General features: G+C 40.9%; 1 protein-coding gene across 13 annotated transcripts; it reads left to right on the plus strand.

The window, feature by feature from the left end:
• Positions 1-26,720, plus strand: tcf3a (transcription factor 3a). 13 transcript variants are annotated; one of them, XM_037083250.1, is made up of 20 exons: positions 1-853; positions 5,477-5,573; positions 5,861-5,933; positions 12,491-12,564; positions 13,645-13,723; positions 14,361-14,401; positions 14,525-14,660; positions 15,072-15,121; positions 17,101-17,194; positions 17,572-17,708; positions 17,846-17,996; positions 18,115-18,173; positions 18,276-18,354; positions 19,903-19,979; positions 20,121-20,294; positions 20,458-20,557; positions 20,666-20,822; positions 23,138-23,373; positions 23,775-23,906; positions 24,159-26,720. In XM_037083250.1, the coding sequence occupies exons 2-19, from the start codon at positions 5,520-5,522 to the stop codon at positions 23,897-23,899; spliced, it is 1,896 nt and encodes a 631-aa protein (XP_036939145.1). In that variant the 5' UTR covers positions 1-853; positions 5,477-5,519; the 3' UTR covers positions 23,900-23,906; positions 24,159-26,720. The 13 variants fall into 13 exon arrangements, with proteins under 13 accessions (XP_036939145.1, XP_036939152.1, XP_036939156.1 ...); XM_037083257.1 differs by having other exon boundaries at positions 3-853; positions 20,666-20,777; XM_037083261.1 differs by having other exon boundaries at positions 6-853; positions 20,690-20,777.
• The last annotated feature ends 153 nt before the right edge of the window (positions 26,721-26,873 follow it).

Below are 26,873 nucleotides of genomic sequence, written 5' to 3' on the forward strand. Positions count from 1 at the left end.
AATTGTCAACCGTGTTTGGCATCACTGAGCTGAACTCCCATCCATCTCGTTTCCTCTCTTTTTCTCTCTCTCTCACACACACAAGCGCTGATATTTTTCGGAGCACGGCACTGTTCCAGAGCTAAACTGAAGTGCAGTCGAGCCGTAGGCACGGCGAGGCTGCCCTAAAGGTCGATGATGAAACATATTTGGGCGCCCCGCTTGCCAATCAAGTGTTCGTTGTATCCAATTGGTCCTCCCTCTGATATTATCATTCCATCCTCTGCTGGTGTAATCCGCTGGGCTTTCCGCTGTCCTCATCCGCCAGCCGACATAGGCCCCCCCCCCTCTCTTCTTTTGCGAATCGGCACTAACTCTTGCTCACATTTTGCAACACATTTGCGCTATTTTAGATAATCGCCGCGTAATTACGGGGCATGTAAAACCCTGCTTCGTTCGGCGATTTCGTTTTCAGTTCGGACCGAGACGCCGTTGATGTTTTCAGCGTCCATGTCCTCCCGTAGGCTGTGCCGCGGAGGGATACTTCGGAGTGAACCGACAATGTGGAGGCTGTTAAAATGTCTACTTGGAAAATGAAATGGGTACAATTTCTCTAACAATAAGGAAACGGGCCGAGACAAGAGTTATGGTTGTGCGATAGAGGCGTGATTTTTACCCCTTTTTAATTTACTTTTCGTGACGAGGACGAGAGCGAGACGAGGCGTCGGGAGGAGTGCTTCATATTGTCTTTCCTCATTTTCATCAAGCCCACAGTCCGGACCACGGGGGGAAGGATCCTATCCCCAACTTTGTTTTTTTCTCTCTACTCCAGCCGTTGATTTCTCCCTGTTGGATGCCACATAATTGAACCCAGGTAAATATGTGGACACACGCACATTCGCATCGAGCATTTTCACGTCGCGCAGAAGTTGTCTGCCACGTTGTTAAGCGGAGTAATGATCAAGTTTAAAGCGCATCGTTTTCAAGTTGTGACCGAGTGCCACAGCCGGGAAAAGCGGGGTCTGGCGTTTATCGGTCCTTCGGCTTGACCGGGCTTCGTTGTGTTACTACTCGGTATTACAAGCTTATGTGTGGTGGAAAAGACTCCTTTGTTCACTTGAAGGGGCTATAACGTTACAATACATTAGCATATTACCAGACGAGTTAACGTTAGCTTTCCCCTCGGGGTTTAGCTATCTGTAGTACTAGTATGTAGGTTTTTCTCCACGAACGTTAGCTGCGAGCCGTTAACACGGACAGCCGTTGTTGGTTTGTTTAAGCTAACTACAACATTCCTACTTGTGGCTAAAATTGCGATCTCCTTCAAATGTTATCAAAACGTCAGAGTCCCCCCCTAATGCAGCCTGGCACCGTACTCATACGTTTAATCCATAAAATAATGCAATGTTAACTTTTTTTTTTTTTAGTCTCTACGGTATTTCTTTTTTTTCTCCACCCCCGTCCACTTTTCGACCTAGCTACCAACAGCACACCACCACTGTAACATGCAACAAGAATATATTTAAGCCTTATTCACGCCAATCCTTGCGTGATATAAAACACATTTTTGAACATTTGCTGTTTGAAAAATGTGATTTTTAAAAAATTCCCATTTTGTGCGTTTTGTCGACTAAACTGAAACTTTGGTGGTCCGAGTCTTTGTTTTCATCGGTGTCCCATTCTCCTGCTCGACGTGAGGGCAGGCAACAGGTTTGTAAGTCCTTTTAAACACCCCGCAGGGTTTTAATCTACAGATGAGCCCGGAAAACTCAATTTATTGATACCAGATTGTCTCTCCCCCCCATCTTTTTTTTTTTTTTAAAGAAAGGTATGTGATGTTGTGTGGCTATTTCTGCCATAAAACTTTTCGCCAAATGGTCAGGCCTGAAGGTGGGGGTGCTCAAGACACAACTTCCATTTATTAGGAGGGGCTAAAGCACTTATCCCCCATTTTGACCTCAGGCCATGAGAGGCTGAAGTTATTAGATTAGGTAGTTTCAGAAGATTTGGCTTGTTCTAATGTAATAACACATCTCTCAGTAGTCGTTATTCTTTTATGGTGTTATTATTGCACATTCTACCACTGTTTACATTGCTTTTTTCCTGGTTGGACTTAATGTAATGCCTGCATTATTTAATTCCTTCAGAGTCAGATTCAGTTCTTTTGATTTCTGGTGTTGCCTTTGTCATTATACGACTTGTTCACAAAAGCAGTGACATTACTTACAACTGTTCAAGGACTATCACTGGAAATAGTTTAAAACAATACACATAAATAGATGCATTTGAATGCAATAGGTGAGGCCTTTGCAGTTGCACAGCCCAAATAACTGAAACCAATCAGCCTTTCCTGTTTCTTGTATATTATTTAAGACTGAAAGCGATTCTTAAGTCACATTCTGAAAGGGAGTTATTCAAGTGGTAAAAGTGGAATCATTTCAGTAGCATTTTACTGATGTACTTGAGGTCAAGCAAAAACTTGACCCCCCCCCCCCCCGTTGTTTAAAATATTGAAATACTCAGCAAAACAAAACAATTGACAAATTAATCGATTAAGATGACCACAATTCAAGTGATTTTATAAATGTGGAGTAATGCATAGGAGCCAGCTTTTGTTGACCGTCAGAGTTTTACATACATTTTGAGTTTGTAGTGTTGAAAGCACTATTATGCAATAATCTATATTTTTCAGTACCCCTACAGTTTTGAAGTGCAGTTCACTTTTACTACACTGTTGTAAATATAAATTGCACCTTGACACTTCATGGGCAGCTCTGCAGGTGCATTTGGTGAAGTATTTGGCTTCTGATGTCATCTTTGCCATTTCCAAAGAACCATGTGGTTTTGTATGTTGTGCCTTCAGAGATGAACACTAACATTACAAAAAAGGAAAAAGGATACAGTGCTGATTGACTCAGATACTGCTAGCTGCTTATATTCAGCCCCTGTACACTGTTTGGTAAGTGATTGATGTGGAGTATGTGTGTAATTTAAATAATCATTGGTGGCAATATGATTAATTCTACATGATATACATTGGACAGTATTTATTTCAAGCTAGCTGAGATTGCATGGCTGGATAACTTTAAAGGTTTACTTGGTTTGAGAATGATTAGGACCACGTCTTTCAGTGTGAGATGAGTTTATTTATCTGCCTGCCAGCCCGAGGCACACTTGAGGCTAGATGTCTTTTAGCATGTGGGAAAACCGCAAAACTTCATGAGACAGAGATGACACTGATAAAGTTGAAGCCAACATCACAGTCTTTCATAGATAACACCGGTAGGGACGAACACTGTTATTGTATTGTCGTTGTTACTCTACAAGCCATGAGACAGATCACTACAGCTAATGTCAGCACAATATGTAAACATTTTACAAACTTGCATTAGTTTGCTTAGTCAGAAAGGATAATTAATGAATTGCTAACTGTATTTAGCAGGTTTGGATTTTTTCATCCTCGCCATCAATTAAAAGCCAGTCAGAGATTTACTCCGGTCTGGCCTTTTGCCCGGTCACTTTCTCTTTCTTTTTTTCTTAGCCTCCCTCTTAACATCATCTTCTCTTTTTACCTCTGTTATGATTTCCATAGGAAGAATACCGACCTAGCTTCATCTTAGCACATCTTATAGCATCTTAAACACTTACTGCACTTAATATCCAGTCAACCTAAACTGTGTAGTGCAAGAACAGGCGTCGCAATGATAGAAGCAACATTCTCTCTATCACAAGTCAGCGTACCATTAAAATGATATTGAAGTTTTTATTTTTAGTTACATTGTGTTGCTTTAAAGTGGCTCTATGTAAGCGATGGTGACAGATCTAGTTTGTGTTTTGTACGACATCCTTAAACACTTTTAAGCCAGCTTTCATGACAATCTACAGCGGTACACAGGGTTCAGTGTTTGTGAACAAGGCAAAATTATTTAATGTAGCATAGTTTTAAAGATAATGATAAGGAATTCCAGACTCAGACAAACTGCGTTCACGCAAACCATCAATATTACTAAATGAAAGTGCTTAATTGTATGTCTTGATGGCATCAAAACTCTGAATTTAATCAACATCTCTGACTATAAACAAAATCACAACACTGAAATATCCAAATATCCAAGTATCCATGCTGGTTTCTCCAACACATGTAAGAAATATAGTTATTTAGATGTTTTGCACATGCGTGGCCTGCATTTACTTTGATATGAGCTGGTCACACAGTACACCGCCTCTGTGAGCGCCCTGCATGCTGTGTTATTTCTCTTGAGTTTTTCAAAGAGCTGTTAGCGCTGGTTGGTTTTTGAGGTAGAAGAAGCTGCCGGAGTCCAAGGCCTGGCTCACAACAAGTGCAGTGTGGCCTGTGGCTGAACCATGGCAACCTATGTCAGATGTGGGCTACCAGGGAAATTCTTAGAACTGTCTGGATTTTTCATTACATTGGTAATACTCTGATGGTCTTGAAAGAATGTACTTCTAGAGTGGTTACCTCATTGGTAGAAAAGTTTACCTGTGTCCTACTTGTCAGGTTTCCCATGATGTTGTTTAATTGGCTGGCCTTATTCTCATAACCAAAGTGAATGCTTTTGAGTAATCTACCAGAATTATTAACCATCATGAATCATTTAACCGTGTAAAGTTGGGAGAAGTTGATAGTGGATTGACATTGTGATATAAGTCTAGACATTGTCTGGAGTTGTGTTTATGGTGATATTTCCTGTTTTATAACACATTATTTTTACATCCTCAGTCTTTCTCTGAAAGCTTGTGCTATTGGTTGTGACAACATCTTATCTACCAACCTTACTGTTGAGATGCGGGGACACAACAGTGGAAGAGGCAACAAGAGGCACTCTGACCGGTTCAAACAAGTCTCCAGTTTATTTGAACCATTTACAGCAAAAAGGATGACACTTGGTTGTTTGCTTCATTATGTACATGCTTATGTGGACAGCTACCATGAGCACAGTAGGTCAAGGTTTATACTTACTTACTTACTTCTGCCACATCCACTGGGTGTTTTTAGGGCACAGTTTGATTAACAGTTTCAGTGTTTTAGATTATTTTTAATTGGACTTGTTTCAAACCTGTCTCAAATCTTGTTGCGTGTGTGTTGTCCCTTTGTGTGTTTTTTGTGTAATGTCCTCATATCACAGCAGCTGGTGAATAACATGTCACAACTGATAAGAATGATAAACAAAACAATCAAAATAATATCTTACTTTTGAAATGAACAGGAAAATAGCACTTTTAAGGGCTGCAGTCACGTCATTCATTTTACTCCGTTTTAGATGAACTGTTCCCGCTGAGTGAAGTACACAGTTAATGCATTACACTGTTTTGGTTTATATGTCAACATTTCTCTCCAAACTCATCTCATCTTCCCTCTGGTTTTAATTAAAATTTTGTCGAGACCTTCTGTGTACCTTTGCTGCTCAAAATAGTCAACCATCTTAGAAATGGATAAAATACTGTATACTCATGTTCTCCTTACCTCTACTTGTAGTCGCTTGCTGACACTGAAAGGGCCAAGTGAACGGCAGCAGAGAATGGCTGCAGTGGAAACAGACAAGGAGCTCAACGACTTGCTGGATTTTAGCGCGGTAAGATCTCTCTGAAGATTGCTTAAATTTGTCAAGTATGCATCCTGTACAGTTCGTTTTGTGCTCCCAGAATGACAAATGATTTTAACTTTCTTAATTATTATGGAACAGTTGTTATATATGTGGAAATGTGAAGTGATCAGATTGTTTCTTGCCCATTGTAGCTGTTGGCTAGATAGGATAGCTAAAATGACAACCTTATCAAGTTTGCACAAGAGAAGAGCGAATAGCGCAGTGTTGGGTGGACTTGCACTGGTGTGTTTACAGTATCATTTCTTTCATTTCAGATGTTTGAGCCTCCAGTTACAAATGGCAAAAATCGGCCGACCACACTCGGCAGCAGTCAGTTTGGAGGATCTGGTAAGACAAAAACAAATTATAACGAACTTCTTTCATTTTTTTTCCTGTCTTGTGAATTTTAAACTCTATTTCCTCTCTGACTTACATTGTGTATCTGGCTGTCTATTCAGAATCAGATTTTACAGATTTTTCTGTTCTTTTACCTCCTAACATAAATACTGGATCTGATTCTTTTAATTAAAAAAAGAAATGTTGAACATGAGAAAGAAAGGAAAGTTTCACTCTCCCATCCTTCCTCTCACCTAAAGCTATGGCTGAGATCACAGATTATTGTAAGGGACCTAAGAAAAGATTGCCAGGTTATTTTATGTTATGTAGATCAGGCGTCATCTCCTCTACATTTCCTCACCCTCACCCTGCAGGTGTCCCTTCCCTCACCTTCTCAGCTGTTGCTATTCAATCACTTAAGTACAAAGGCAGAGGGTGGGGGTTTATGGTAACAGCCTAATTAGTCTCTGTGCTCGCTTACCTTTTGACAAAGTGTATTCCCTGGTCTTGCAAACTTGCACCCTACTTTTGTCTTCACATAATTCATTTTCACCTGGAGATATTATCCACTTACATAGTCATCATCATCAGATCCTCTACAGTGGTCTGTTTGCTTAATTTTTTGGGTGTTGCTAGTCCCTTTTGTATTGCTGTCACACACAGACAGTGGTAAGCTAGTAAAAATGTCAACATGCCCATTTCTCTTTCTGAGATAGTATATCTTCTTGCCCTACAAGCACCCTCTCTGTCACCGTTGTGTCTCTAGAAGTGCAGTAGGTCTATCTGCTGGCAATGAAAATGAAACAGGATATTGAAGCTAAGATGAAAGACAAGGCAAGCAGTGACAGGGTGGGGTATAGGGGGCTCTATTTCTTCTATTCACTTGAGGGCCACTTACACGTTCTTTTGTCACAGCTAGGTGTGTGCTTACAACAGAGAAACATTGATGTTATCAATCCAACTGCTGGTCATGGTATTGTCCCTCATCCTTGAAAGTATATATCCCCCCCCCAATTTTTTCCTTTGAGTATCAAACACTCACCCTTGCCAGCTGTAAAAATGTTGTTTCCTTCTTTATGAATAAAAGCTACTGTGGTCTCCTTTAGTTCATGTTATTTACTGTGGATTTCCATAGTGATCAATGTAAATGGGTATAGCACCGGGATATTTAGCCAATGATAATTGGCAACATGCATCTATCTTGATATTTTAAAATCTCCTTCATACATCATAAATGCTAGGAGTGAACAACAAAATCAGCATCACATTGATTTTGGCTATATATCTCGATATTGTGACAATGTTTTTGTGATTGCACCAGTTTACTGTAATACAGCCTTTAAAACCATGAAAAGGCAACACATACGCCATATCACAATATCCTAGAAGGTGGGGGAAATGGCAAGTCTACAAACTAAGGGTGCCATCAATCGTCATCGGCCAAGTTTTGTTCTTGTCTATTTGGTGGGTTTTCTAAATAAAGACAAATCAAAAGAGCTAGTGAGATAAATAAAGACCGTTTCTCTTCATACTGCTAAAATGCAACTGGGGGGCTTGAGACGAATGCTATATTGTCATTCCCCCGTCAGCACGACAAAAAAATCTGTTTTGGGACGAGGAGAGTATCGTTTAGCGAATCATAGACTGAACTGACAACTACTGTCTGTTTACAGCAGAGTGCTACCTCATCATAGTTACCCATCTCTTCACAGTGTTATATTGCTGATAGTTAGAATTGCTAACTGTTAGCTGCCGATGAGTAGCAGATACCATGCTGTATCCAGAGACGCTGCACAGAGCTACTGGAAAGATGGATAAACTATTGTTCAACAAGAAAAAGCATGCATCTATCTTAGTCTGTTGTTCAATTCTGCATGTCTACAAATGAATCTCAGAAAAGAAAACCTATTTCCCCAAATGTTAAATCTTGAATTATTCCATTTTATTCCTAGCATACAACCAAACCTTTTGCTTTAGATTCTTGACAGTGACCTGGGATAGGTCAGAGAAATGAAGTGGCTTATGTGGGTAAAAAAATATTTTCAGAGAAAAGGGCACCTCCACAATGATTCATGTCTGTCTATATGTACTAAAGTTGCAAATAATATTCTGTAAATCTGGTTACCTACTGATGAGTATGAGTAGTTTCAAAGACCCTGACTTGGTAAAATTGTAGCCCTGCTTTTTGTGGAGCAGCTGCCACGTGTTTTCCTTATAGAGTCAGTTAAATACTTTTTCCCCAGTATGGTTAAGGTTTGGGATATGTGGAGGTTTAACATGTGTGGCTATGGGGAACCTCCCTCTTAGAGCCTTCAGTGGTGATGATATCTCTGCTCTGGTGTTACAGTGTGTGCCTGTTCAATCCCTTTTGCTCGTCAGTTAATTTTCAGTGCACTTTCATTTTTCTGTCTTTGGAAACCGAGAATCCTAAAATGTATTTTTAAAGTTTGGTATGGGCTGAAATGCAGAAGAGGAGGAGTTCAGATTTGCATGAAATGTTTCATTTTCAAACAGATGTTTGAGTGAATCATAAAAAATAAACTGACAAGATTTTCTGTTTAAAAGTGGAATTTCTGGCACTTATTGCTGTGAAATGTATGTAGGTTTACACTGTGACAGAACCGGGGCATTTAAAACTGTATTTGTTAGTGTGTGTGAGAGCACACTTATGTTTGAGAAGTCTCCGGTGACTCACAGGTTAAAACAGCCAGCCGTGTGTTATTGTACATTGTTCAGTATTTCATTAACAGTGTTCACTCTCTTGAGATTTGATCTGACATCATGCTTTGTGTCTGTGTGACTCACTTTGCCAAGGGAAGGAAGAAGGTGTGTGTAGACAGAAAGGCACACTCAGTTATAGGTGCCTTGGGCAGTGTGCCTGTAAAAACCAAGACGTGTCTGCAAGTTTGGTCAATGTATGTGCCGGAGTTTTGCTCATGAAGCCTATGACTCAGGCTGGCTGTCTGTTCCCAGTATCTTTTCCTGTGTAATTATAGACTAGCCATGCTTAAAGGGGCGTTGCATGCTGGGAGGAGAAGTGCATTGGGGTTCACCAGAGAATTTGTCTGATGTTACTCACCCTTTTCTTTCATTTTTTTCCCTTTCTAGTCCTGTAAGTCTGTCTGAGTAGTGTACTACTCATGGTTTCCTTCATGTTTGACTCTAATGGAAATCATTCTGTTAATATGACACAAGAATCAGTGTAATTTATTTATCAGTCAAAATTAGCTCAAATTAAAGCTCATATCTCTGTAGAAATTGAATGTAGATGCAATAATAGGATGGCTTTTAATTATGATTGTGTAAGTTTGTGTCGCACGCATCCGCACGGTCAATGAGGATATACAAAGTTTGGAATCAGAAATATGAGAGGGCAGAGTCAAAAACTTGAATGTGTGTGAATAAGAGGAAAGCATTATGTGGTGAAAGAAAAGGCAGCACATAACAGTAACTAGACCAGAACAAGTCTGAATCAAGGAAACCCTGTTGGTATAGCGAGGAAGAGGAAACAAACTCCCAACCCCAGTTTTGAGAAAAATCATTGTGTTCTTTGTGTTTCATGTTCAAAACACATGATAATGATTTTATAATGCTTTCATTATAGGTAGGGGTAGTAGGGCAAATAGGTAGTGGGGTACAGGTCTGTTTTCTGTTGGTTTTTCATAAGTAAAGACATAAATGTTAAAACATCTGCCTTTGTTAAACAAATCAAAAGCAGTTATTTAACTGCTGAGTCCTCGTATGAGCACATACTTTTTTGTTAAATTGGACAATTAAATAAATAAACCACAACATTTTGCTCAAAGGGTCACATTTTGTGGTCTGTTTTATGCTTAAAGATGACTGTTTTAATTATTTACATTTCAAGCACATTAAGAAGACCTTTATCTCACCACAGCAAGGATCACACAAGCAAGGCCCAAGAAAACAACTTAGACACAGCTTGGAATTCAAAAGAGAAAACAAGACGTGGTGTTTTCCTGGACCACGTTGATAAGATTGACTGCAGTGAGCAGAACAAGTGAACTGTTTGTTTCCATCTAGTCAACTGAAAGCACCTCCTCTACCAATCAATGTGAAATAAAAGGAGTCACAAAACAGTTGGCGATACCAGGTAACATCACTGTGTTTGTACATTACGTACACAGTCTATGTGATACACTGACCAGAATGATAGAAACCCAGTGCAATCACACACTTGGTTTTTACTTTTGATCCTTATTAATTAAAGCTGTTAAATAAAACAATTTAGAAAACCAGCTCAGTTTTGTAAACCTGCTTATCATCAGATGCATTAATTAGAAAAGAATAATAGGGTTTGTTTATATTGATTTCAGTTACTCTGCAATGCACCTAGTTCATCCTAGGCTCGGTCTCCCATGTCAAAAACATTAATCCCATAATGCTATTCCTTCAGGTGTAAATATTAACATTCATCCTTCCATTATGTCTCCTACATGATTCACTGATTCCATTAAATCTGTTTCTAAATTCATACACAACACCCGTTTATTCTGCTCTTGTGCCTGGAAAGAGGCGCTTTTATAATAGAGATGGACGTAGCCACCCTGACATCACCCATTGGCTTATGGGCTATCGTTTTGAAGCCTCAAATTTGGCTTTAGCAATCACCATCTTCTCTTCTTCTGAGAAAAAGTGATTGTGTTGTGCGACGGGTGGATCTTAGGGAGAACCCAAGGACAGTTATCTGCTGATGCTAGCACTAGCGAGCAAACTTGATCAGCTAGATGTATCTAGTTTACGTTAAATGTTATGCTAATTTAAGCTTGCTCTGGAAAAAAAGCCAATTTCTCAGACTGTCATTTAGTACATCTGAAACAAGACATTACTCGTCCCTGTGGTAGTGACTTGTCAAATACAAGGTAGTCATGGCCTATAGAATGCCCTGCTGTATCATCCATTTTCCTTAATGAGACCATACTTTAAAAACAAACATCATACTGTATTACAGAAGTTATTGAGACCATAATCTCAATAGGAAACTGCTGACTGACGTAATGAATCAAGTTGAAGTTTGGGTCATTTTGTCATTGACTCCCAAACAATCAGACTTTTTTTGTTTTTTTTTCCATTCAGTGGAGTCACCCCAATACGGAAATGCCTCAGACTTCCAAGAGGTTACTGTCAGTTTTTTATACAGCCTTTGATTCTCATTCAAGAGGAGTTACGGAGTTCGTTTTGTGAGATGTCCTTTTTATATCCTGCTATTTGTGGAATAAATGGCGACATTTCTTTTTCTAGTGCCTTCTGTCACAGTCCTGTGAAATGAGGAAAACCACGTTTGTGTCTTGCCATTTAGCTTTGAATGATATTCATTTTTAAGTTTTCTGATATGCGACATGGCTTTGAGCTTTGATGGTGTATTCACCCAAATTAAACCTTGTTCCTCTTATGTATAAAACATACATTTACACAGCAGTATTGTTTGACATGGTACCTGGCTTTTTTAAAAATTAACTATGAATAACAGAGTTAGTAAATAAGGCTTCTTGCATGTGCTGCTTATGAACAGCTTCACCCTTAAAATCCTGCTTGTAATCCACATCTCAACAACAGTGTAACCCAGTCACAAACGATAAATATTGAATCGGAGCTTTTCTTAGCTGTAGCTTGGGTGCTGACGACTTATAGCGGAAACAAATGGTTCATGCATTTTCTTTATCGTCTTTGATTGACGTGCAGAGTGACAGTCAGCCATAGAGAGGGGACAAGACATTGTCTCCTTCATCTCTTATTCTGCTGGTGTCGTGCGTATAGATCACAGTTGTCACGGCAATCTAGCAGCTCTCAGCGCTGTGGACCCATCATTCTGTTCTACTGCTGATCCTGTCATGATTCTAGACCGCCTCTACCCCCCTCCCCTCTCCCCTCTCCGCTTTTTAATTAGACAACAAAACAAAAATATGAATATTCATAGAGCTGAGCTTCATTAATATGCACAATTATGCAAATCAGCACACAATTAAGCTTCAGCTTTCCCCCAGAGATGCTGTGTTGCAGTAGGAGAGGAGATTGAGAGAAAGGGGACGGGCAGGAATTTCTGCTTCACCGATCTTTAAAATCACTCCTTTCGAACACATTCACCTCTCTGAAAGCTGGTGTGCTCAGGCCTTGGATAAAGTGTGTCAGCTATGTAAGATTGAGACCTCGCGTCTGTGTTAAGGTGAAGGTGTAGGCCAAATGTGAGAGAATGAATGGGGGATGAATGACTGTTGCCATGGAAAATGTAAAGGAGTGGAGTGGGAGAATGAAGAATGTCGAGGATGATTCTGCGAGACTCATACTGGGTGTTAATTATTCAAACTTCCTACAGCTCATATCCACGCTATGTGACAGCGCTGTCACTATGCTGTCTCTGTGTGAGCTGTGAAATGAAGCTCTTCAATGGAGGTTACTTCGAGCAGCTTGAAAAACCTGTATCAAAGCAGGTCAACATCATCATTCTCTGAAGTTAGACTTAGTTTTGCAAAGCGTAAGTGTAAATCCCTGTGAAGAATATGACTGCCTTATCGTGGTTGATAGGCCTAACCCAGTTATTTGTCTTCCAGGTATAGATGAGAGGAGTGTGTCCAGTCCCTGGGGGCCAGGACAACAGAACAGTCCATCTTTCAACCAGGGAAGAGTACGTCTTATCCTCACGTAGTACACTGAATCTGACCATGAAGACATCATGTTATTGAGCTTTGATACACAGCTTTTTGTTCCCTGGTTCCAGACCCTTAGTTTTAACACCCTTGACTGCCAATATCAGCTGCAGATTTTTGGATATATCAGGAATTCGGGATTCCTGACAACTTAAATGCACAAAGAGACATTTGACACATGATCATCAAACAACAGCAAAGGCATCTGAGACTCAGCTGCAAAACTACATCATGCCCACATGCTAACTTTGGGACGAGGGAAGTCATTAGCTAAATTCCTCTCCAAATGTTGAACAAATTTTGAGCAAATCCTCTGGTACTGGGAAAAAGAAAATGTCAATTAATATTGGTTTCTTTCACTACTGTTTTTTGGTGATGCTAAATCTCCACTATGGAGTAAAAAAACTGCTTTTTGTTTTGTTTTCCCTGAATTACAGCATTTCCACTCAGGTTAATGTATCCATTATTATCTTGATTAATGTTTTGGTCTATAAGATGCCGAAAAATTGGGAAAATGTCTTGGTATTTTCCAAAACCCAGGATGCCTATCTCAATGTAAAGAAGCCAGAAAATATTCAGATAATTCTCAAATGATTAATTGATTAAAACATGTTTAAATGTTGCCAACTAGTGAATTAATTGTGCAGCTCTTTGGTACACTTACTTTTTAAGTCTGTAAAGCTGCCAGTGACCAGACCTTTCTGACGTACATATCAATCCGTCCACATGCACACATCATTTCCGTATACACGCAAAAACTGTCTGTCATGAGACCACGATGAGAAATATTGGTTCAAGTGTGTTTTGTATTTCTAGTGATACTGTATCTGCTGAGGAATCCAATTTCCAGCCTTACATCCCAAAACAGAGCAGTCTCTGATCTGTCTAAAACCCAAGCCTGCCAGAGGGTGTCGGAGTTGAATAATCCTCATTGACCAATTCGCATGAACACACAAGGGTTTCCTTTCAATTGATTTGGTGTGAAAATGGTTGTTAGTAATGGAATTTCTTTATTTTGTATTTTTATATCCCTAATGCCTCTTCTGTGTTTCCCTCAGGGTTATGGAGAAGAAGGCCTTTACAGTGAGCAAGAGCAAGGCATTGCGTCTGGCCCCATATTTGGACCAGGGCTTGTTGGTAAGAATGTGTAAACTGAATTTCTTTTTGTTAAAGACCAAAGAGAATCAAGGGAGTTCTGGCCTGTGTTTCTAATAAAAGGACTGATTAGAATAACACAAGTTTATATTAATGGACTCTGTGACTCAACCAAAACAATGAGTTGTTTGTTGTCTCTGTTGTTAGAGAGCCACTGGTCTTGAACACTAATGTTCGACTTTAGGGTATAACATATTTATGCTTAGGTAGCAATGGGTACAGGGAGCGAGTGATCTGGGAGGATGTGGAGGAGGGGTTCGTCCGTGTGTTTCAGTTTGTGTGTTCAGGGCAGGAGGGGGTTGGGGGGATGTAAAGGGCACCCATGCACAAACAAGGCTCTCCCTCGGGACTACGGTAGCCTATAGCTCTCCTCTGTTTAACTGTCAGGGGAGGGGACAGAGGTTGGGCACAATTGCCCCTGAACCATTTATAATGGGCCAATTTGTTGTTGTTTTGCTGTCCAGAGCCATAAATACCACACATCATCATATACACTCACACAACAGATGGGAGGCACCCAAATGGAGAAAGGGGAATGGCCAGATTGTGATTTAATATTGACATAAACGCCCAATTTTCACGATCATGACCTGATTTTTATATGTCTTTCTCCTACCAGGGAAGGCTGAGCGAGGGCCATACTCGTCGTTTGCAGCTCAGGTAAATCAGTCAGAAAGACAGTCAGGCTCTTCTGGAGAAATCCTGTCCCTCAGTCAGTTCTCTTTTCCTGCATATTTCTGATTTGATTTCCATAATTATTGGTTTTTTTTATGTTGTCTTTAGCAGGGCTTTATGCCCAGTGAGATACCCATGCCCAGTCCCAATGCCATCTCCCCATCTGGCCTGAAGTCCAACTCCCAGTTTTACTCCTCTTATGAGGGAAACAACCCTCGCAGGAGACCTGCACAGGACCCCATTGGTAAGATTTTAAAGGATCATTTCAAGCATAGTGTTGAACACATTTGTCACAGATTTTATTTCAGAAAAAAATCCTTTGTTCTGGTTTATATTTAGGTCTGCATATATCATCACTTCTCCTGCTGAGTTTTTTTATAAGTCTTTGAAAAATCTCACTTCTGCTTAGTTTGAGACTGAAACCGCTGTGAGATCTCAACAAGGAAAATCACTGAATAACATCAGACTAAAATACCTTTTGATTAGGCATTAATGAGTAGTCACAAGACAGATGGATAGATTGGTTCAGTAGGACTTCAGAAGGAAGGGGGCTGCATAAATGAATCCCTTTATTTGTGCTTGTATTCCACAATAAGTTTACATTTTGTGTGTGTTAGCATGCTCATTTGATTTCACTCTGTCTTCCTTCTCTTAGAATCGCAGCCAAAAAAGATCAGGAAGGTGCCCCCTGGCCTGCCCTCCTCGGTGAGTGTTAGCATCCAGAAACATTGCCGCCCTGAACTGTATCTCAGCCCTCACAGTCAGTCGATGGGAGCCCATGTTTTTGTGTTTTACGACCCATTTTCACATTCCATTTGGCATCTTAAGCCTCTCCTTGGCTTGCAAAGCAGCAGAATAGCTGCAATACAGGACTTCCAGCTCTTACAGCTGTGTATCTGCACCACCGAACTTAGAAAAAAAAAAAAAGAAAGGGGGGGGAAGCCACTCATTCACCCAGTCGCTCATTTGCAGCATATATTTATAGTGTGTTGTATTTGTGGGCCCTTTACTTTACGGCCACATTTCTTCCCCTCTGCCAAGTATACTCGTTAGATCACTGAAGGGAATTCATACTGGGGTTTGATGGTTCTTACTCCACCTCGTTTTTTTCCCTCCCATTCTCGCTCTCTGGGCACCCTATTTCCTCCTCTTCTCTGTTTCTTCCTTCCCCCTCCTCCTTTCTACCCCACACCCACACGCCTCCTCCCTCTCCTTCCCGCCGCCTCCCTCCCCTTTCTCTCTCTCTCCCTCCCCCATCCCTCTATCCCAGCTGCCAGTGGAGTTGGCTGCCATCCAGGATTCGGCAGATGGTTCAGTAATTAGGAGTGCATCTCTCCGTTCCCTCTTCTCCTCTCCCTTCTTTTTCCTCTCCTTTTTCTCTCTGTTTAATCAAATTACAGAAGAAAACTTCAGTCCATTTGGATTTGAGTTTTGCAGACACAGTTTGATACTTGCTTTGCGTCTAGAATAGTCTTGATTGAGAATGATACGGTGGTTCAGAACACTGCTTCCTTTATATTCATTATACCATGCACCAAATCCAACTGCATCTCCCGTTGTGTGGCCACGTCTCACTGTGGTAAAGAGTGTGAATTATGTATCTCTAAAGCATTTTCAGAAGGTTTGTGTTTTACAGGGTACTATATAAAAGCATTACAGAAAAGGGAGACTGAGCCCAATAAAAACACTGACATTGCACATTCAGTACATGATTCTCAGTGCTCCAGTCTGCAGAAATGTTGCAACAGCCTGTTTATTGAATTAAGCAATAAAAGCAGATACTAAAAGTTGATTGTAGCCTAGACAAAGCACATACTGGGAAGAACTGTGTTTATTCAGGTTTTTAATAAACACAATAAACACAACTTCTTTTTTAAATGTTGCTGAGGTCCTAGTACTATTGTCCCCAGCACACTTACGTTTGAGTATCTCAAAAGAAACATCTTCCATGTTCCACGTTCAAGTTCTTGAACACGACAATGGTTTTTAGACTAGGCTTTTGTTGCGTTTAGACCGTCCGTTCACATGACAACAGCGTTTTGTTGGCTTTAAAAAGGCAGACTTTTGAAACCTGGTTCCAACATGTAATCCTTTAAAAACGCCACCTTTACCATTGTAGTGTGCACTGGCAATATGCAATTCCTGTGAAACCTACAAAAGGGCCTCGCTTCATGCATATGAGATATTTTTTCAGCCTAATAGCCATGCCAAATGGAACAACAAGAACAATGGCAGACTATTGAGCTTTGTTTGTGCTGCTCACTCTCCTGACTTTTTTACCGTCCTTCAGCAAAGTGTACATTTTGCTGCACCTTAACTGTGATGTGATGGCTCACCGTTCTGCAGAAGAAAACGTATTTTAGCAGGCGCGTGGTGTTACTCTGTGGTGTTTTATTGCAAAGTTGTACTGCCAACTACTGGCCTGGCCTACATACTGCAGCATTTTCAATTGTTTTTTGCAGATTTGGGTGCACAAGGATCATTTATTACAATTTTGCTGTATGAAAGCAGAACCTTTCTTAAAAAAAACATGAAGGAAAAATGGTTAATTTCTTTGTATAACTGTTGTCATGTAAAGGGGGCCGTACTATGCACTGTGTATAATTTATGCCACAAGTTAAATACACCATTTGGTATGTTTACGAGCAGTAACTGAGCAGTTTCACTCCTTTTTCCCTCTGTAGGTTTATGCACCGGCCTCGGGAGAGGACTTTAACAGGGACAATGCCGGCTACCCGGCCTCAAAGGCAGGAAACGTCTACCCATTCTACATGCAAGGTCAGTGAGTTTGCCTTGAGAGCGTCCTCATTCATTCTGTTGGTCTGAAAAGTTCAGCCTGACTGAGACATACGGCTAAATGTGTCACACACCAACATTGATAAAAATTGACAGGAATATTCTTTTATAACCAGTATCGTTGTGAAGTTAGTTCACCATATTGCGCTCATGGAAGTCCATATGAATTTAGGTGCTGTAGCTGTATGTTAGTGAACACCCTGTGGAGTGTGGGTGCTGAATAGTGCATCACAGTTGAATGAAGTCATCACAGTAATGTGACATGTCTCATATGTGGCCTTCATTGTCTCTTCGTCATCTCCTGTGGATGGTTACCCCTCGCCCCCACCTAACCCCCTCTGCTGGATGCCCCCTGACAGAAGGCCTCCACCCGCCCTCCGATCCATGGGGCTCTGCTAGGTCGATGGTTCAGCCCGGTTATTCTGCCATGCTGGGCAACTCCCCCCATCTGAGCCAGCATGCTCCCTTCACTGCCATCAACCCTCAAGACAGACTGGTGAGCTGTGCCTTCACACTTTGGACTTGTTTTTCCATGAAGGCATAATGAGGTCTTTGACACTTTTTGACTAATGCATCATTGAGGGCTTTTTTTCTGGCTGTGCATTTAAATCATGTGGTGTCTTTGCTTCCAAGAAACGACAGCCCCTGCCCCTCTCTCCGCAAAACTACCCCCTGCATGGCAGTGAAGTGAGCGGGGCTCATCCCGCTGGCCTCCACTCTAGCTCCAGCAGCTTTGGAGTCCCCAGCCACACACCCCCTATCGCTGGCACCGACACCGTTATGGGTAACCCTATATTGAGTGCTCTTTTTTTGTGTTTGCTTTTTCATTAAACATTGTAACATGGAAAATGTATTATTGCACATAGGACCTCATTAAAAAGCTTTTTTGTCTTCCCCAAAAGCCAATCGTGGAGCAGTACCTGGAAGTTCAGGTGATGAAATTGGAAAAGCCCTGGCATCTGTAAGTAGTATCCAATACCTCAAATGTCCTATATGATCTTTCTATAGCATACTAAATGTAAAAGATTAAGCTGTTATTTAAAAAAAATCTTTTTTTGTCCAGATCTATCCTTCAGATCCAAACAGTAATACCTTCCCTCCGTCCCCGTCTACTCCCTCTGGCTCTCCACAGGCTGTATCAGGTGAGGGAGTAGCTCAAGTCTTTATTTTTCTCTTTTTTTTACCCTGGAGGCTTCAAGGTCAAATGACTGTTTTGTGCTTTTTGTTTGTTCAACACAGGTTCTTTCCTGTTGTGTAAGGGGGTGATACATTGTCAGAATAAGCCTGAATGGTTCTTGGTGACAGTGTAGCTCCATCTATTGGGTCAAAAGTGGAAGTAAAACATTATGCCAGAATTGTTCTGTATTAAGGGATTTTATATATATATATATATATATATATATATATATATATATATATATATATATATATATATATATAAAATATATTTGTTGTGTATTGGCTGAATTTGATTTGTTTGCAAAATTTAAATGACCCAGATTGTTTTCTTTCTCTCACCTGTGTCATTGAGTTCACCCAGACCTTTTTCTTGTGCTGGCACTGAACAAACATAGAACGAACATAAGTTTGGCACGCAATACTATCTTGACATATAGGCCATCTAATTTAGCAGCAAGCAAGTTGTAAGAAATGTCTCACCTATTAACTGCAGTCTGTCCAGGATTGAAAGGGTGCTTCTGTTGGTATTATGTCTATATTTGTTATTAAAATGTCTTCCATTTAACTCATGGTACACCGACCACAGCTTAACCTTCACTTGATCTTTCAGGCACACTCATACACAAACTCTCAAGCACACACACACACACACACACACACACACACACACACACACACACACACACACACACACACTATCCAAATATAACTCATGAGAGAGGAAGGGAAAACACAGTAAAAATAAAAAGAGGGTGGGGTCACTTCCCTATTTGTCTCTGCTGAGTTCACACATGAGCTTATCACAAACTTCATCCATCAAATACTGCTGCAGGCACAAGGTGAGATGAGTGGAAATGGGGGATCCTGATCCCAAAGAAAAATGAAATGAGGAACTACCTCACTTTGAAATTGTGGATTTGATTCAAAATAAGCGGTGCTGAAAAATGTACATCACATATCTACTGTATTGACATCAGTTTCATATCCCCCTGACATAAGTTTCACATCTTTAAAATTGTATCAAAAGGCATGATTTTCACCTAGTTTCTCTCACATATGTATCATTTATATAAACAAAAGAAGCTTTCAGGATGTTAAAGGACATCATTTTTCTTGCATGTGGTTGGCTTAAAAAAAGCAAAAATGTTTGCATAAACTTTACTGGCTTTAAATGAGTGAGCATTACATACAGCATTTAACCAAAATTTGCTCCAAAAATACGTCACGAAAGTAGATTCAAGCTGAAGCCCTGGTTGCATCAGTCATCGGCTCTGTAGTGTTTAAGAGTAAGACAAGAGCTCGTTTCCAGGAGTGTTTCTCATTGAACATCCTCACATTTCTGGAGTGTGGGTGGTGGGAAGCCAGAAAATGTAATATAGAGTATCAACAAACATCCACTGCTGAGTGTTGAGCATTCCGTGTGTGTTAAAATGTTCATATCAGTTTAGAGCATACATCCGGATCATATAGCGAACATGGGCAAATGTTCCCTGTGATCTTCTTTTCCCTAGGCTCTGCATCCCAGTGGACTCGGTCCTCTGGCCAGGCTACACCTTCACCCAACTATGATGGTGGAATTCAGTCCATGGTGAGTCAACGTGTCTGTTTTATTCTCCTCAATGTGAGGGATGCAACCAAAGACTGTTGAAGTAGATCACAGAGGTAAAAACAGGCAGCTTACATGCATATTTCTGCAGTCTCATCATCTGCTGTTCTTCATTTTCTGTAGGCGAGTAAAATGGAGGACCATCTGGACGAAGCCATCAACGTTCTTCAGCGTCATGCCAGCGGACAAGGAGTACCAGGCCTGGCTGAAATGCACAATCTGCTCTCGTCTGGCTTAGGTTTACCTCCAGCCTTCACCAGCGCAGCGCTTGGACTGGCCAGTCGCCTGCCAGGACTGGTGAGATTAATGAATATCAGCACAGAAAATCTATCCACAGATGACTGCATGAATAGAGTTTTATATTTTCAACTGAAGTAAACAGTGAGATTTGTACACCTGTTTCTGCATCTTATTGCAAGATAACTGAAACATTGATCATGTTTAAATTGTTGTCCTGAAGATGTCCGGCCACCATGAGGACTCTGGTCTGCCCTCTAGTGGAGGACTTTTGCATGGTCACAATGGCTCAGCGTCTGCCCAGCCAGGCTCTCAGCCTGCCGGTGAGACTTCCTGGTTCTTTGTAATCTGTTTATATTTCATGTCACAAAGGGTACTGATTCTTTGTCACCACTGGACTGTTTTCTGACTCTTGTTTGTGTCTTACTTAGTATCTTTCGGAACTCTTTTAGCAGGCCTGTCTGGTAGTCTGAATCGTTCCAGCAGTGCTGATATCAAACGAGAGGACAAGGAGGATGACGAGAACTGCTCCATCACTGACAGGTCAGAGGATGAGAAAAAAGACGTGAAGCCCCGTCTTGGAACAAGGTGTCTAAATCCTTTGATTGTTTTTTCCCACATAACATTTATACTTATCGATCATTGCATGAAATTACATGGCATATAATGCTGCAGTGGTTTAAGTATAACATGTGTCAGGAAAAGTCTCTCAAACTTTCTAGATATGGTTCTTAGTCTTTTCTTAAATTTTATTCAACAAGAGTAATGAAACATGTATTACATTATGCCAATTATAGATATTGCCTTACCTAGCAACTTCCACCCTATAATCACATGAGGTTAAGTGAGAATGCAGTAACTTTTATTCAGATTCTTAAATCCGCTTTTAATGAATTAGAAAATGATTGAGGTTAGAGCAGTCCTTTTTACTCTGAAAGCTTTAAGTCGGACACACCTCTAAAGATGATAAGATTTCTGGAGTTGTGCCTGGTAGGCCCTGAAAAGTCTTAGGTCACCCTAAAATCTTTCCCACCATAAAACCTTTTCTTGGAACCAATGGTGCTGGTGGAAATAGGAGTGACTTCTAGTTCCTCATTTAAGATCCTTCAGGTTTAATAATCCAGTAATTGTCTGGACCAAAGACTTTTTTGTGACCCACCTTTTGTAGCAGTGTATGTCATTATCATTGAGTTATTCCTTTCCATGTGATGTTAACGTTGTTAGGAAAATTTATTTCACACCATAATTTTCAGTGAACTATACCCATACTGTTGTTTCCTTCCCTCCTTATTTGCAATTGGCTCTTCACTAGTCTGGATGATGGGGAAGACGATGAAGATCTGCCAGTGGAGATTAAGGTTCAGCGGGAGAAAGTGCGGAGGTTGGCAAACAACACCCGCGAGCGGCTACGTGTGCGGGACATCAACGAGGCTTTTAAGGAGCTGGGCCGCATGGTTCAGCTCCATCTGAGCAATGAGAAACAGCAGACCAAATTGATCATACTGCAACAGGCCGTTAACGTTATACTCAACCTGGAGCAGCAAGTTCGAGGTCAGTGGGTGTCCAGGGAGGAAGGAAGAGGAGGGGAAGGGCCTCTTTTACAAAATAAAACTCCCACACAGCTTCACCTCCTGGCTCCTGGCGTGTCCTGCTAGCCTTTTTAAAATCTTTTCAGAATCATTTGCGGTAACTTATTCCACTTATGGTGGTAAAGAAATGATCCCTGCTTAGTACCCTTGATGCAGTCCATCAATAAAAATGAACAACAAAGTGATGACACTGGTTAAGGAAGTGAAGCTGTGTGACTGTTTTCAAGACCATTCTCCAGTTCATCCCCTGAGGTTTTCTGGTAACACATACAGGACCACTGTTTGTTCTGATGCAGTATGTGTTGCACTGTCTTACAGTCGGCTGTCTGTGAAAATGCTTACGTGTCTCTCCACCTCACTCTTTGACTCGATTAACACATCTTTTTGTGTCGTCTCACTTACTTTTTCCACTGTTGCCTCATTGTGCTTTTATTGAACTATGAAGTCATTTTAATTTCAAATAAGATATTTCAGCATTGTGATGTCTGCTCACTGGCACCCCAGCATGAAAACGGGTCTGTCTGCCATCATGTTTATTAACCTGTCTGCAGTGTCTCTTTGCTGCATGCCCCAGCCTCTAACCTTCTTATTTAACCACCCTGTACCCGAAACAACCCTCTCCACCTCTCCATTTACTCCCCGTCCTCGTTCATTTTCTTTTTTACAGATAACAACAGTGGCCTCTTCTTCCTCACATTCAGATAAATACATCTCCTTCTGATGTATTTAACATGATGCCCTCAGTCTCTCCTCTTGGCTTTTTATTCTTTTTTTTTTTTTCTCCGTGGCTCTTTCTATGTCGGCAGAGGGTGTTGCTTCTTCTCTCTCCCTTTCTCTCTCTCTTCCTCCTCATTACTTCTCTCATTCTGCTGGACAGTCACCATATCCCCGACGACTTCCATCCTGGACCCCAATGACCATGAAAAAAATATTGGGCGGTCGGACTTCAGACAGATTTATTAGATTTGGTTGTATCTTAATCTCCAATATAGGTTATTGGCTTGAAGTCATTTAGTGCCGCGCTTCCTCAACACTTAAAGTTGTGACTGATTGAATAAATATCCATTCAGTTTAACAAAAACAAAAACCCTTCCGCTCACTCTCCTGCAACACAGCCCCACTCCACTGGGATCTTCTTGGGCAAAGAGCTTGAAGTTACATAAGACATAGACAAACATAAAAGATCAAATATATCCAACGGTAACAGAAAAAGGAAGTTAAACTCCAACTGAAGTATTAGGTTCAGTGAGGGTTGTGATTTGGGTTTGCTAACCAGCCCCTCCAACCCCCCCACACTTCTCCTCCTGGCTGCAGTGTTGTCTCGGTGACTGACGAGAACCTGACCACCGAGGAGAAGGAGCAGAGGGAGCGTGAGCGCCGTCTGGCTAACAACGCTAGGGAGAGGGTGCGCGTGCGCGACATTAACGAAGCCTTCAGAGAGCTGGGCAGGATGTGTCAGGTCCACCTGCAGAGCGACAAGGCCCAGACCAAGCTTATCATCCTGCAGCAGGCTGTCCAGGTCATACTGGGCCTGGAGAAGCAGGTGCGAGGTAGGTCAGCCAATACAGGAAGGTCTGATCCATGTAGACAACCAACCGCCTCTTATCATAGCTGGATAGAAGTCACCAGGAAAGTCTCTTCTTTAATTTTTTTGTTCTCGCCTGCTGTGACGCATCCACCTTGGCTTTCTGTTTGCTATTTGCTGATAACACATTGAGAAATGAGGAAAAAAGGAGAAGGAAGGGAGTTTTAAGAGGAAGTATGTCCCTGCTTTCCTGCCAAATGCTCATCCTACCTTTCATTTTCCTGCTTTCCTTGCTTTCCCCTTGTCTATTTTTGACCTTTTTGTATGTTCAAAACTCTCTAATGTCTTTTCTGAGGGCGAAGCATTATTACACACTTCCTTCCTGATTATTTTTAATCTGTGGATTTGTCCTTTTTTTCCCCAAAGAGCGTAATTTGAATCCAAAGGCTGCCTGCCTCAAGAGGAGAGAGGAGGAAAAAGTTTCAGGTGTTGACCCTCAGATGCAGCTCGGTGGGGGTCACCCCGGTCTGGGAGGAGATGGACATATGTAATTCTCAGGTTAGTCTACAGAGTCTGTACAGTGGAGTTTGTGATGCCTGGAAGAAAACATAAACAATGTAATCTCATGAAATCTGTTCAATAATGTTGTGTTGCTGTGAATAGTTATCTGTCTCTTGCCGTTGGACTACAGATGTAACTTGGCTGTACTGGTACAGCTGAGACACTCTGTCCCAGTCTAATCAACAATGAAACAGACATTTTACAAATTTGTGGAAAGATACTAATTCATTCTTCTTCTTTCTGTTGCAGTTCCTGTACAGCCCATAGAACACGTGGCCTTAATCTATCATTGTCATGCATCTCAGTGTGTGTTAATCAACTTTGGGAAAGCACACACGCACACACACCTCATTACTGACAAGGCAGGTGGCCACATTCCTGACGATGAATACAAAAGTAACAAGCACACTCTCACAGAAAGAGGAAACATTTATTAATCTTTACGTGACAATACTTAGAACCGAGGACGCTGTTTTGGAGACAGTGGAAATTGGATACGAGGACGTCCTCGCGTGTTTTTGTAAGACATTTTGAAAAGTTGCTTTACACGTTGGGAGCAAAAACTTTTTGGATCAAAAAAAAAAAACTTTTTGGATCAATTTTGCTCACGTGAGCAGAGTTAGGATTTGCATTGTTGGATAATTATTGGCATTCCCATCTGAAAAGGAGGTCTTACATTCTTCACAAGCAAAGAGGGACAGCCGGGTTTATATCTTATGATTGAACAAACCTGTTTAAGCCTGCAAGAGGCCGAATGCAAAGTGTTTGATTAAGATAAAAACAGCCGTCTGAGTCTTCATGTGATGACTGAATTACAGATGTAGGTTTGAAGACATCCGCCCTCTGACTGGTCAATCGAAGAGCCTGCTTCTCTTTTTGATATGCTGGTAACTCTGGTTGTATTTTTTAAATTTCTTGCTTTGGCTGTAATGGTGCCACAGTCGCCGACTCACATGTGCAGTGGGTTGTTTTTTGTTTATTTTTGACTGTGGATCCCCGAGTCTTATCTCCTCTACATGTGTTATTGTCGCGGCCACTCAAGCGGAGCAAAAAGACTGCCGGAGAGAGACCCCAGCCAGACACACAAACACGAGCAAAGACTCAATCCTGGATCCACAGCGAAGTTGAAATCCCAACCTTCCCTCGGTGAGGCTGCTGGCGGACACTGCTCGCATCCTTCAGTCTCAGCCACTCGAATACAGCCAGCGTCACATCAGCCTGACAGTCGAATCATACCATAAGACACTGTTCCAGCACGGTGAACTCACTCAACACAAGTCTCAGAGCAATTTGTATTGTGGTAAAAGACATTTTGAAAAACTGAGTATTGAAAGGGATCATGAGTGTTACTGCTATATTGTGGAGAATTTACTCAATCGCCATTGACTGACTTGTTGTGGTTGTTGCTCTGTTTTGAGCATTTTTGGTGTTTTTTTCCCCCCCTTTTGAACAATTTGCAAAGCCTGTTGTAAGGATCTTCCTTTTGTAGAATTGATTTATCTTTTTTTTTAAATTTTATTTTATACTTTGTAAGATAGACGTATGAGTTTTGTTTTTATCATTTGGAATGCTTTTTTCTTACTTTCTTTCTTTTGTTTGTTTACATTGTTTAAATGTAAGACGACTCTCAGTTTAGATTCCAGGAACAAAGTGAGGTGTTTTTTCTTTTGTGCCAGGTGCTTAGAAATGTTAGAGAAGACAAGATTATCTGGCTGTAACATCATCACATGTTGTGATATTGCTCTTTTGTTGCTTTTGAATGCCCATTTCAAAACAAACCTGTCAGGCCAGTTGTAATTGAATTTTTCTGGTATTTGCGACAGTTTCTCTTTAAATGAATTTAATATTTTTCTTCGGCACGCCCCCGTCTCCTCTCCCTAACACCCAGCTCTCTTATGAGCTTGTTGATGAGTTTGGAAGTGGCAGCAGGGGCGGTCTGGAAAATCTGCAACATAACTCTCTCTTTCATTCTGATGTGAAGCATAAAATGAATCAAAAAGGCTGGCCTGAGTCATTTTCCTGACTTTAGGAGTTTTGATAATGGTAACTCACCAGTGCCTGAATACTTATCTGCTACATGGTGGATGATGTTGCATTTGAGGATTTTTAGGTTTTACCTTTTTATAATACAGATATATCGAAACATAAATACTTCAGTAACATCTGACAGCATCTAAATGAAGAGTTACACTCAGCGACGCCGAGCGCTTCAGTGTCTGCGTGTCATTAAGTGTAAGATGACTAATATCCTGGTCTACAGCTCTGACTCAGAAAATTGTACTTAAAATTTCTCATCTTCTCTGAACTGATTATGTTAAATATAATTTTGTCCCTGACTGGCATGTGCATTGATATGTATGTACAGCTGTACGATATGTCCTCATCAGCTTTATCGCTGTAAGCTGATTCTGATATGTGACAGTATTTGGTTTACCTGTCATTTGGTCACAGATCTTGCCCTATGGACTAGCCCAAAACAATTTCTTTGTCAGCTACTCTCGCCTCTCTGCAGAAGAACCTGGTGTTGTTGTGACATAAAAGGTCGCTACTGAAGACTTTTATTTCTTCACATGAAAAGTATCAAAAGATGCACCTGATATTCTTTGTTAACAGACCCTTTCTGTCCTCCACAACAGATGACCCGCTACAGATCTCTCTGTCTTCAATCATGTTTGGGGACAGCATCTATGTAGGCTATGTCCTCAAAGTGCCTCCTGTTTCCTATTTTTTATATATAAAGTAGATATCGAGAACTGTTGTGTATATAACAGTAATGTAGCAATAAATGTGCCATTTTTAATAACAAAAAAACACGTTGAACCAGTGTCTTTATTGAAACCCACAACTGATATCCTTTCTGCAATGCAAAGTAGTATAGTGGTTGATCTCAATATTTTATTGTGAAATTGAGGTTACCAGTTACAAGGTACAATAAGTGTTTCACTAAAGCTGTGTGTGAATCAG

This window comes from Acanthopagrus latus, chromosome 21 (assembly GCF_904848185.1).
Source record: "Acanthopagrus latus isolate v.2019 chromosome 21, fAcaLat1.1, whole genome shotgun sequence".
Taxonomy (NCBI): domain Eukaryota; kingdom Metazoa; phylum Chordata; class Actinopteri; order Spariformes; family Sparidae; genus Acanthopagrus; species Acanthopagrus latus.